The sequence below is a fragment of the Aethalodelphis obliquidens genome, unplaced genomic scaffold, assembly GCF_003676395.1.
Source record: "Aethalodelphis obliquidens isolate GAN/ISIS:26980383/991018 unplaced genomic scaffold, ASM367639v1 scaffold1, whole genome shotgun sequence".
In the NCBI taxonomy this organism is placed as follows: Eukaryota; Metazoa; Chordata; class Mammalia; order Artiodactyla; family Delphinidae; genus Aethalodelphis; species Aethalodelphis obliquidens.
Window position 1 is genome coordinate 30,947,980 of NW_020837945.1, and position 12,668 is coordinate 30,960,647.

General features: G+C 36.5%; 1 protein-coding gene across 5 annotated transcripts in view; it reads left to right on the forward strand.

Moving 5' to 3' along the window:
• The window catches only part of ROBO2 (roundabout guidance receptor 2), a 1,637,092-nt gene that overhangs the window by 1,601,234 nt on the left and 23,190 nt on the right, over window positions 1-12,668 (forward strand). For all 5 annotated transcript variants that reach the window (XM_027102521.1, XM_027102511.1, XM_027102532.1 and 2 more), the window contains 2 exons: window positions 5,440-5,700; window positions 9,916-10,121. In XM_027102521.1, the coding sequence (XP_026958322.1) occupies window positions 5,440-5,700; window positions 9,916-10,121 (467 nt within the window). The remainder of the gene's footprint in view (window positions 1-5,439; window positions 5,701-9,915; window positions 10,122-12,668) is intronic.

The following is a 12,668-nucleotide window of genomic DNA, read 5'->3' on the forward strand; positions in this document are numbered from 1 at the left end:
TGGCCTTTCTTGAGCTATTTCCCCCCCACAATACTAAATATCAAATGTTATCAAATCATTGTCCTAATAGACAATGATTTGTTAATTCAGTACTATATCAACAATGGTAAATGTTCTCTCTCATCAATATGCCTCTCTCAGCTAGACAAAAATGTATCAAAATGTTTGTTCTTAGCTATAAATACAATGTATTTTAATGTAATCATATGATGCTAGGAAGAATTCAGTAGTAATTCAATAGAAAACTAATGCTTTGTTTTGCTATTGCAATTAGAAATTGGCAGGCTTTTGTGGTTGTTGAACTTTATTGTATTTTTATTAGTAGTTTGGTGTTTGTATCTGGCCTTTCACAAGTTAGTTCACATGCAACATTGATTTGTTGCCATCCTGCTTATTATTCGCCAGGCAAGACAGATAATATGATGCCTCATATTTCACTGACAGGAAGTCAAAGAACAAAAGCTCCTCTAGGAAAGGTTGGCCAAAAGACCTTTGGATTGGCATTAGAATCGTTTTCACAGTCTTTTTTAGGTTACTGCAAGAAAAAGTTGAATTTTCATTGCTCAAATAAGATATACATCTGTAAATATGAAGGAAACTCTAAAACCAGAACTATGCTTTGCATAACATTCATAGAGTCATCTATTACTTTCTTGCCCTTCTTCAGAAACTGCACAAAACCTAAGTATCTGTTGTTCTGGAATGAATTAAGACATGAATACCTCAGAGGTGATGCACAGTTGTCCCCATCGTATGATTTGCACCGTATCCCAAATTTCTTTGACCTGTTCTCTCATGTTCTTCGCCTAGACTTTCTTTTATCCCCCTCTCTCTATTTTCCACTTCTTGCACAAACGACTGAGATGAATCCATGGATTTTTCTTAGTTCTGCTTCTGTTCCACAGGGGGACAGAGTTTGCTCACTACTGTTCTAGATTTTCTTTGTAGAAAAGACTTGGCAGAATTGATGATAAACACCCATTCTAGTTAAATGGAATAGCAATTAGAATATTTTTTAGTCATTTAGTACATTATGCAATGTAATTGTATAATGTTAAAACTCATATTTTATGGTAGACTCTCCTTTGCCTGATGGTATTTGAATAATAAAAAAATGAGTTGAGTGAAACTAATTACAATTTTTATGTTACCTTAATACATGATATATGTACCATTACTTACTCCTTTTCTTATGTTCTATATGTATTTTCATTCCATATGTGTGTTCCCTTTGAATTATTTGAAGTAAGCATAGTTTACTACTTATGAAGTAGGGAAATTTTAGGAGATAATTCCCTACTTCCATTTGAAAGATTGAATATATAAATGTTCTTTCTTTGTTCAAAGGTAGGACATCCCTGACAATAGTCTATGTAAGCAAGGAAAGTACATGTACTAGTTTATAGAATAAAATTGTGCTATTTTGTAACAAGTTTATGAAATAAATTTAATTATAACTATTGATGAAGTCTAACAGGATGCATATTCCATATTGAAAATGGGCATTTTTTAAAAAAAAATTAGGCTACTTATACATATTTTTGTTTGACTTAATAATATAGCATTTAAAGTTAAGTAAGTTAAGGAAAGAAACCTAAGCATTCTTAATAATGAAGCAGTTTGTGAGTTTTCATTTCAAATCAATAAATATGCTTATCATATACTATTTTTAAGGTATTACATCAGATGAACCCAAACAGGAATAGTTCAATGTCATTATGTTAATGTAGCTTAAATCCACTTGAGGAAAAAATACTATTAACATGTGAAAGGTTAAATACTAAAATAAGTTGGACAACAGTTACAGAAATCAACATTGGAAATGGCAGAAGACAGTGTATAATCAATTTTCAAGTAAATGTGCAAAAATATTATCAGTGCAAGTTCAGAAGAGTCATATATCAGTGCTACTTGGCCTCATCAGGGAAATCTTTATAAAAGATATGGGATTTAGCCTGTAGCTTGAAGGATTTGTAAGAGTAAGCTAGGTGAAATTGGAGGAGTGTAGCTTATTTGAAATAAGTTGAATTCTTTAAACTAATGCACCAGGATGGAAAAGTACAAAGAAAGGAGGAAACAAACCAATTTCTTTTGAGCAGGAGTTTCTTGTTGAGAAACTGAAGAAAACATCTGAAAAGGTAGGTTGAGGCTTTGACACATTTAATGGACAGAACAGAGTAAAGTGAAGTGAATGTTTTATTCCAAGAGTTCTGATGTTTTCATAGACAGAAAGTGTAAGTGATGTGCAAGATTGATTAGAAGATGGGGAAAATTAAAAGCAATAAATCCAACTGGGATAGTCGTTATGAACTTTTACACCACAGACTCTTACCTTCGAATGAAATCTAACTGTGATCTCCAACATAAAAAACATTAAAAATGCCATCGTTTTAGAGCAATATATTTTCTCGGGTCATACTGGTACTTATATAGCCAAGAAATGGGAATACAAGTTTAACCGTTGATATTTTCTAATATATAAGAGTGGTTATTTGTAATACACTAAAGTGTGCCTGATACTAAAATGTAAAAGACATTTCAGAAGAGATATTATCAGATTATACGGGGCTTCTGAAACAAAGTATTCAGTTTGCAACTCATCGAGGTAGAAGATTATTCAGGTACCCTCAACAAGAGATGAAAATTTAACAGCCAAAGATGTCATCACACTCTGTATAAAACCTCTCAGTGACTATCCATCACCCACAGGCAAAATTCCAAACTCTTTCTTGGGGCTGATGAAGCCCTTCATGATCTAGCACGTGCTCACCTCTCCTGCCTCATCTATAATCAACCTTCTCTATTTGCCAGCTGTTACCAGTTAGAAAGCTGAGTTCTTCAAATACTTTAAATTTTCTCTTCCTCTGGGCGCTCTCATGTGTTACCTAGAATATCCCCTTTTTCAGTGGTCGGCAGAGCCTCATCCAAGCCCCAAACTAATTTCAGCCTCCCTGCTTTATTCTTATAATACTTGGTATCTTTGATTATTTGCTACATATCAGTCTGCCCCACCGGATTTTATGCTCTATAAAAAGATCCAGTTACCTGACACATGTTGGTCAAATCAAAGGATGATAACTTGAGGAGTTTTAAATAGACTTTATTTTTTTAGATCTGTTGTAGGTTAACAGCAAAACTGAGCAAAAAAATACATAATTTCCCAATTTCCCATGCCTCCACACATGCATAGCCTCTGCCACTATCAACATCTCCCACCAAAGTGGTACATTTGATAAACTGATGAAACTACATTGTCACATAATTATCACCCAACATTCATGGTTTACTTTACGGTTCACTCGTGGTGTCGTACATTCTGTGTGCCGATGTACAAAGAAAAACTGGATGAGTGTATAATGACATGTATCCACCATTGTAGTATCATCCAGAGTAGTTTCACTGTTGTAAAAATCCTCTGTGCTCAGTCTGTTCATCCCTCCCTCTCCTTAACCTCTGGCAACCACTGATCTTTTTACTGTCTTCATAGTTTTGCCTTTTCCAAAATGTCATATAGTTGGAATCATACAGTATGTAGCCTTTTCAGGTTGGCTTCTTTCACTTGGGTAATATGCATTTAAGATTCCTCCATGTCTTATCATGGCTTGATCGTGCATTTCTTTTTAGCACTGAATAATATTCCATTATCTGGATATGCCACGAGTTATTTACTCATTCACCTACTGAAAGACATCTTTGTTGCTTCGAAGTTTCACTAATTATAAACAAAGCTGCTATAAACATCCATGTATAGGTTTTTTGACAAATTCATTTTTAAACAGGATAATTGGAAAGACACTCCAGTGAAACTATTCAAGAATCATCAGGACATTTACAAATTAGTGTTTTGTAAGGGACATCAAGACTAGATATATATTTTTGTAATATTCATTCTATTTTCAGTTTCTTTAATAGAAACCTTCTATATGCTAGATACTGTAATAGGTGCTGGAAATGCAAAGTGGAGAATTACAGAGTTCTCGAGTTAAGGACCTCATAGAATAGTGGGGGAAAAAGAGACGTGAGACAAATAATTCCAGTATAACACGGGGAGTGCACAGTGTAAGTATTATGGAGTTGTAATCAGTTCCATATGGTGGGAGCAGAGAAGGCTCACAAAACTGAGGACATTTGACTTGAACCTTGAAGGAGAAGCAGGAGCTCACAGTCACATGATTTGAGAGTAGTCATATACAGACCCAGAGATCAAAAAAACATTGAGTAGGCTGGTGTTGGGGAAATAATGGGAAATTAAGCTAGAATAATAGGCTGATGAGATGGGGAAGTATCTTTTTTTAGTCCTTGCTAATGGGTTTGAACTTTTTCTTACATTAGCAATATCACTAATAATTTAAGCATAGGTGTGATGTGAATGAAGATTTTAGAAATATAATCCGATTGCCTGTATGGAAGATATAGAAGGGATGATGATGACATTCCAAGAGACTAGGAAAGCTAATGGGCTGGTTCATCTCAGAAGGAGTTTGATCTGTGATCGTGGGAGTAGAGGTGAAGTGTAGAATAAAGACTTGGGGGATATTTAAGAGGTTGAATTTATAGGACAATTACATCTAATAAAATTGCTTATCTTATCCTTAAGTCTCCATTTAAAAGTGCATTGGGATCTATTTGATTTAAGAAAATAATAGCACAACAGAGAAGGTGTAAATAAAAATGGTACTGATTTTGTGTCACAATTAAAACATTTTGGATTAATTTTCTATGTTCCCTAGCCAGAATCCCTAAAACATGCTGTTTTTAAAATTGTTGTTTTTCTTTTTAATCTATATTTTATAGGATTAGGTTTTAAATTTCTGTTTCTATAGATTTGAGATGTTGAGATACAAGGAGACATCAGTTTCTAATGAAAAAATTAAGAAAATTAAGACAGTTGAAAGGCTATTGAATACATTTTGTAGCACAAAGTCTTAATGATTGACATGTCATATGGAATGAAAGGTTGGCATAGATCTAGAATAAGAGTAAATAAAATTATCAAACACTTCTTAGATGAATATTGGCATATTCTGTTGGTGCACAAGGATGAACAAGAGAAGAAAATAGTTAATCTATAAGCACTAAATTCATTAATTGTCTTTAATTGGCAATTTGGTTTTTCTACATCAGTAACTTTGTTGGGAAGTTATTGCCTTTTGTAACTGTCGGGGTAACAATTAGCTAAAAAGATCTTTTAAGAATAAATTGAGATCTTGAGATAACCGATGTACTTATGATTAGAAATTAGATAACAGCCAGGTGATTTACTATAATAGTGCCAACAACCAGAAATCAGGAGGAAATAAACTGGGAGAACATTTTAGATGCTACTGTGGTTGCCATTCATTGCCAGTGTATTTGTGTGTGTGTGTGTGTGTGTGTGTGTGTGTGTGTGTGTGCGCGCGCCTAAGTGTTAATGTGCTTTTTTTCCTCATTTAATTTCAGCTATGACAGTGATAGCTGGTGCCCACCATTACCAGTACAAACTTATTTACACCAGGGTATGGAAGATGAACTGGAAGAAGATGATGATCGTGTCCCAACACCTCCTGTCCGAGGCGTGGCTTCTTCCCCTGCCATTTCCTTTGGACAGCAGTCCACTGCAACTCTAACTCCCTCCCCACGGGAAGAGATGCAGCCCATGCTGCAGGCTCACCTGGATGAGTTGACAAGGGCCTATCAGTTTGATATAGCAAAGCAAACATGGTAAATATCCTCATGAGGTCAGGGGACCCATGCTTTCAACACATGGATAGAGGAAACGTTCTTTCACATTAAATTCACAAGAGAGTCTCATTGAACTCTACAGCTGGGGTTAGAAATGCTTTTGTACAACTCCTTCATCATCCAGATAAGGAAATTGACTGAAGAAATGTTAAAGAATTTGACCAAAGTCACACAACTAATTAGACTGAACTGGAGCAAGAATTCAGATCTGCTGAATTTCAGGCTCAAGTACTTTTGGCTACACCAGAATCTTTTCTAATTTACAGTTTAGCTTCAATTAGCTTATCCTTGAACTCACTTCCAACACCATAATGAAGGACTCTTTTTAGATTCTTCAAAGTGCCTGTGATTAATTCTGTATGTGTTTGTGAATATGTAAATGTAAGCTTCTGCAAATCACATATGGTCAGTGTCAGTTATTAAAAGACCTTCTTTGGGCTGAACTAAATGAGACAGAAAAGAACAACAATGTTACTAACAGTAAATGCACACACACACAAAAAAGCCCCTAGAATAAATTACAAATCCCAAATTCCTTTTTTTCTCATTGATTCATAAACTTTCATAAGGTATAGATGGCAGTCTGCTGATGTATCCTGTGAAAAATATGACAGGAATACAAGTGGAACCAACTCTCACAATTCTGTGCAGTTATTTTTTCTTATTTTCTCTCCCTTCTCCCAAACAGTAACATATAAGTTTGACTCCTGAAAATGAAATCTCAGTGACATACCTCTGATTATCTTATGTTGATTTACGTCCTGTGCTTGAAGTTAAAGTTTTATGAAAGAGCCTTAGCTTCTTTTTTGGTAGTTTTAGCTACTGGGATAAGCTGATAATGAGATGTCTTATTCTCAGTGTTAATGAACTATGTGTTTTAAAAATACAACTAAATATACAAAGAGATACTCAAACCAGGAATATCATTTAAAGCTTATTACAAACATAGGTTCTTTTTTTAGAACCAGAGGTTCTTGAACATTTTCTCAATCATCAGATGTTTTTCCAAAGGTCAAAGACATTTTACTGGTAAACAGTATTATTTTGCATCAGTCTGCTTTATAAGATACAACTATTGAAGTTGAAGCCAGCTGCTTTAAGAGCCAGAGGATTTCTTTCAAGTTAATTAAATGAAGCCCTGCATATTAGTCCTTTAAAGCACAGATTCTAGCTTGGAGGGTCTCAGCGCTGCCTGCGTTTTGGAATCATCTGGATAACCTGATGCATAGGCCCCAACCCCAGATATTCTGATTGTTTGGTCTGGGATTTGACTAGGGTCAGCCAAGGCTGGACCAAGGCCACTGCCGCTCCTTACTAGCTGCATGACAATGGGCAACTCGCTTAACACTTCTGTGCTTCAGTCCCCCATTTGTAAAATATAATGGTAATAGGAATTGACTCATCTACAAAGTGAGAGGGCAGTCCCCCCAAGACCACCCTCACTTCTGACACTATGTACAAGTTTGGAGAGTCCCCAAGACTACCCCCAGGTTCAAGAATCGTTAGAAGGAGCCGCAGAACTCACTGAAAGCTATTATACTTGAAGTTATAGCTTATTATAGTGAAAAGATTCAGATTAAAATCAGCCAAGAGGAGAAATGCGTGGGAGAAAGGCTAGGAAATTCCAAAGACGGACCTTCCATTTGTCCTCTCCCAGTGGAGTAGTGAAAAGCACAATTTCTCAGCAACTCAGTGTGACGATATGGGTCAACCAGGGAAACTCACATGAGCCTTGAGTTTCGGAGTCTTTATTGGGGGTCTGTCACATAGATGTGGTTGACTATCTGCATGGCTGACCAGGGTCTATGGCCCCTCCAGAAGGTGAGCTGATATCCTGTGACTCGAAGTTCCCTCCATAAATCATATAGTTAGACTTTCTGGAGGAGCCTCTGGCCTCCAAGTAAAGACATTTTATCAGACAGGATGTTCTAGAGCTTAAAGATTACCTCTCAGGAGTACAAGGCAAAAGTCTAACTTCTCTTTGGGCAAGGTCAAATTCTTTATTTCACACCATTGTTTTGGGGAGAATTAAATGAGTTTACACTTGTATAGTACTTAGTAAATTATCTAGCCACGTTATAGCTGTTATTATTCAGAGGGCTTGGGTTTTCACCTGAGTTGTTTATTGCTGTCTTTCCACTCTTAGAGCCCCACTTAGTGAGTGCTCTATAGACACTTGCTGAATGAGTGAACAAACTAGTTCTCGTCCACCTGCCCCAAGTACCCACAGAGCACACCCTGCTTCTCTCTCTGAGTATGCTTCTGTTAATCCAACAGTCCTCCAGAATGCCATGCTGACGCCCCGTGTAGGAGGTATGAGTCTTCATGTGCTCGCACAGGACCTTGCCCTACTAGGATGGCAGTGCCAGCCCATCTGGGCTGCACATCGACATCACAGGAGGAGTATGTAAAAATAATAATTCCAGGCTTCACCTCCAGGGATTCTGTTCCTATTGACCCATGAAGTGCAGAACACAGTGCCTGTTACTAGAAGATACTTAAAAACGTTACGTACCCTTTTCCTGTTCATCTCCTCATTCTCCCGAATTCAAGGAATACACTTTCACCACTCAGTGTGTCTTGGTTCCATCAAGAGGTGTCACCAGTGCTGTAGGACTAGAGTGTTGGTCTGTTCGGTCCTTCTTAGGACCAAAGTGAAAATTATTAGACAAGAATGGCTCATGTATATAAATATCACTTTATATTCTCTTGCTCATGACTTGACTCACTCCATCCACTCTTCACAAACAGAATTTGAGGTTACACTTAGAGCAAGATGTTGCCATCAACACTCAAGATTTTCTGTGAAAGCATTAGTTAGGAAACTTCCTGACTTTCCAATGAATGAGCTGTGATGAATGCCAGGTAATAAATGGGACCTCAAATGCCTTATCTATTAAATTAAAGATGTGGGCCTGATGATATTGAGGTAGCTTCCAGAACTAATATCTTAGGTTTTTTAACATTAAAAGGTCTAGAATCTTGTTAATATTGGAGTTGGTTACAAGTTCAAGAATGCAGTTGGGAGAAGAATATTAAACAAATTCTGGAAAAATGAAATATTTTCCCCATAAATGCAAATATTAAAGAAAATCTTGTATCTTTAATTCAAAAACTAACCATAAAAATGCATAAATCGCCCTAAATCCAGTGGTCTTTTAAGTATTTTCTATCAAGGCAAAAAAAACCCCCAAAAAACCAAATGTGTCAAAACATGCTATATTCCCTCTATAATGACAGTAACAAATAACAGACTTACTTTCCTTCAGCATTTTATGGTTTAGAAAAAACTCCTAAGTAGTCACCAAGCGAGCTGACTGGACTCTAGTGTCCAGCTCTGCATTTTACTAGCCATGTTATTTGAAACTTAAGTCACTTAAATTTGAACCTCCCTTTAAAAAATTCTGAAAGAGAGGTGATATACCAGTTCTATCTACTTCCCAAGGTTGCAATTAGAGTTACTCATTCATTGCAACTGGTTTATTTGGCACACCTACTGTTCTAAACACAGAGTGCTGAGATGAATCTTTTCTGCCTTTGAGGTGTTTAAGACTTTGGTGGCTAAGACAGATGCAAAAATATTAGCTAGAGCAAAAGTAGCCATTCCTCCCCAGTTTAACCTAAACTCGTTAAAGTGGAAACAATCACCCAGCCTGATTCCTGGGGGATTGTGCAGGAGGAAAGCCTCGTAGGGCAGCGAATGGGCCATGGTTGGAGGGAGAAGGTGTTGGTATTAGATTTTCATGTGACATCCTTTCCTCATAAGGGCCAGCAGGTGACGTGGGTTACACAGGCTGAGTAGAACTTTGACACAAAACTGGGAATGTAATTGTATTCTTTTTGGACCAAAAAATATCAGCTTTAAATAGATATGTGTGATGAATATTCCTATTCTCCTCTGGGTGATTTATTTGCACAAAAATGTTGGGTCTGTAGTCTTTTTCCTCTGTGTATCATCCCATAAATACCCATAGAAGAGTGTAATAGTCTATACTGTTGTTACTGTTTTGGCAAGTCATGTATACGTAGACCATTGTCTCTGCTGAAATGTAAGAAAGCATAGTAAGCTCCAGAATTAGTTAAAGGAAAGCAAGAAAACAAAATTAGTTACCACAGCAGGCTGTTTCATTCTAATTACAATTTTGTGGAACGCTAACCAGTACTTTTTTTTTTTCCTTCCCTTGTGAATTCTAGGCATGTTCAAAGCAATAATCAACCTCCGCAGCCCCCGGTTCCACCATTAGGTTACATGTCCGGAGCTTTGATTTCCGATTTGGAAACAGATGTTCCAGATGATGATGCTGATGATGAAGAGGAAGCTTTAGAAATCCCCAGGCCCCTGAGAGCACTAGAACAGACGCCCGGATCCAGTACGGACAATCTAGACAGCTCTGCGACAGGTAATGGAACTGATTTAATAGGAATAAGTGACCCATTTGTAATATTAAAATGCATCGAAAGTCAAATACTTTCTTATGTAAGATTTATTCCACTCCATCTATTTCTTTAACATTTTTAATATGTTAATATTAAACACAAAATTCAAAAAGGATTTGGAAATACTTTTGCTTCGCTGCAAAAATGATAAGAAAAATTCATGAATTTTAAAAAGCTTTAAGACATGAAAGAAAACTCAGTTATATCCAGGGCTTTCATGAAAAGTTCACTCTACTGGGGAAACAAGTCTATTACGTAAAAAACCTTGACTTTTAAAAATGATATATTTTGTATATCAGGAGCAACATACAAAGTGAATGCAATCTTAAAACGCTTCTTGATATTTCACTCTGTAAAATCATTCACTGATGAAAATAAGCAACTCTTCAGAATAAGGCTCTCTAAGGTTGCACAAGGTATTATTTTTAGAGTGGAGAAAATGTATAGCGAGATAAACTATACAGTTATGCATTTCATATTGTTGATCCAATAATTGCTTCTCTCCCAAGAAATAGTTATTTTTGCTGTTTACCCCTTTGACTTCCTCTGGCCTCCTTCACCAAGTGAAAGGCTGCAACTGGTATCCTCCTAGGATGACCCAGGACTGCCACCTATTTCCAAGGATTTAAATTTAGCAAATTGTATTTAAAAAAACTTAAATCCTAATGTGTACACAGTGACTGTGGAGAAAAGTAAAACTTCAGTCTTTCTATTCAAGTAGGTATCCGTTCTTTGATACACACACGCAAATGCCTCTTACGTGACTATAAAGATATAAGTGCCACAAATGTGTTGCTCATGCATGTCCTATCCTTGAGTCTTCTCTGTGTACCACCCACTTCTATATTTACCTTCATGACACTCTTCATTCTAGGAGTGCATTTTACCACAGTCCCATTTAATTCATTTTTCCTCCAACGGCTTCTTAATTTGTACACATTTCACACTGTGTGTTATAGTTCAAAAACACTGATGGAAATTCCTTTATGAAAGTGATGGAGAAGCATGAGTACCCACATGTTTCCTCTGCACGACTTCCTGAATTACACAATGTCATGCACAAGCCTACACTTTTCAGGTTTTCTTTTTACCTGGGGGCCGTCGGCATGCCGAGCTAATTAAGATTTAAGAAGTGCAGATAAACTGCTGTGATTTGAAATCCAGATCCGACTGAAGGTGGCAGAGCAAAAGTTTAAATCTTTGAATGCAGAGAGCTAACTTATTACTGCACTATTATGTTAAGCCCCTTTGCCTGAATTTCTAGCATAATCTCCTTCAGGGTAAAATCTGCATAGTTTTGCATGTCTCGCTGCTGATACTGAACTCTTTTCTATTAGGAATGCAGTAAAAATTGCAATGATAAAAGTCAGCCAGAGCCTATGTAGTTCTTTTCTTAAATATTATAATGTCAAAGATGATAAATATACCCATAAATCAGGAGAAGGCCATTTTGAACTTTTACGTGCTCACCTGTTAATAACATGTTTCACTGTTAATATGACTGCAGTTAAAGACAATCTGAATTTCCCCTTGTAGCTGGTATAATGTTCATTCCAAATGAAGCTTTTATTGGTAAGAAAAAGTCTGTTTTCCTACTTAAATTCGGTGCTTAATTACTGCCATATATAAAAACCTCAAGGTGTTTAGGTATGCATTCCACAATGAATTTATCCTATGAACAATATCTCTCCTTAGTTAGTAAAAGAAGTTGCACTCTATACCAAAGGAGCCAAGCAGGAAACTTTTTTCTTTTTTTTTGGGGGGGGGGGATTTACAATAACTTTGTGGGGAAGGTATGATCAAAGATTTAATTTGCTTTCTAGGGTGTAAGTGTAATTTAAAGTAAATAAAAGTTAAAAATAAAAGTAAATATAGTTTTTCAGAAAAAGGATGTGTGTGTAGGGAGGGACTGTGTGTACAGAAGAGTGTGCGTGTCTGAAAGTATAGCCTGGGTTTGTGATTATGTGTAAGGTGTGTGTGTGTGAGTGTACGTAGGAGTATGTATATGAGCATACGTAGGACGTTGAGTGCAGTAGAACATGTGTGCATGTGTGTATGTGTACCTGGGGGTGGCCCTGAGATGCATGTGTGTATGGACCAAATGCTACAGAAACCAACATGCTAATGAATATTGCTCTAACGTGTTTATGTTTTCTTCAGACACTCAAGGCTAGTTTAATGGTGCTAAATGAGGTGGGCAATAAAACAGAGGCTATTTCCATTGGCTTTGTATGTTTTTAAGATGGTAAGTGCCCACGGAGAGGATTCTGATTTTTCCTCAAATTACCTTGAATTCTAAATTTGTGTGTGGTGTGAGTAAATTAGTCATCACTTTCATCTGAATTCTCTATTTTCATTTTCATGAAACTAATGACCATTTTTTTATGAAATAGAACTAACAGTTACGTACCAGTCCTTGAAACTCTAAAGCCAACCAGAACGAAAGCCCAGCAATAACACAAAGATGGGCTAATAAGACTGTATATAAAATTATTTAGAATTTTACTTCT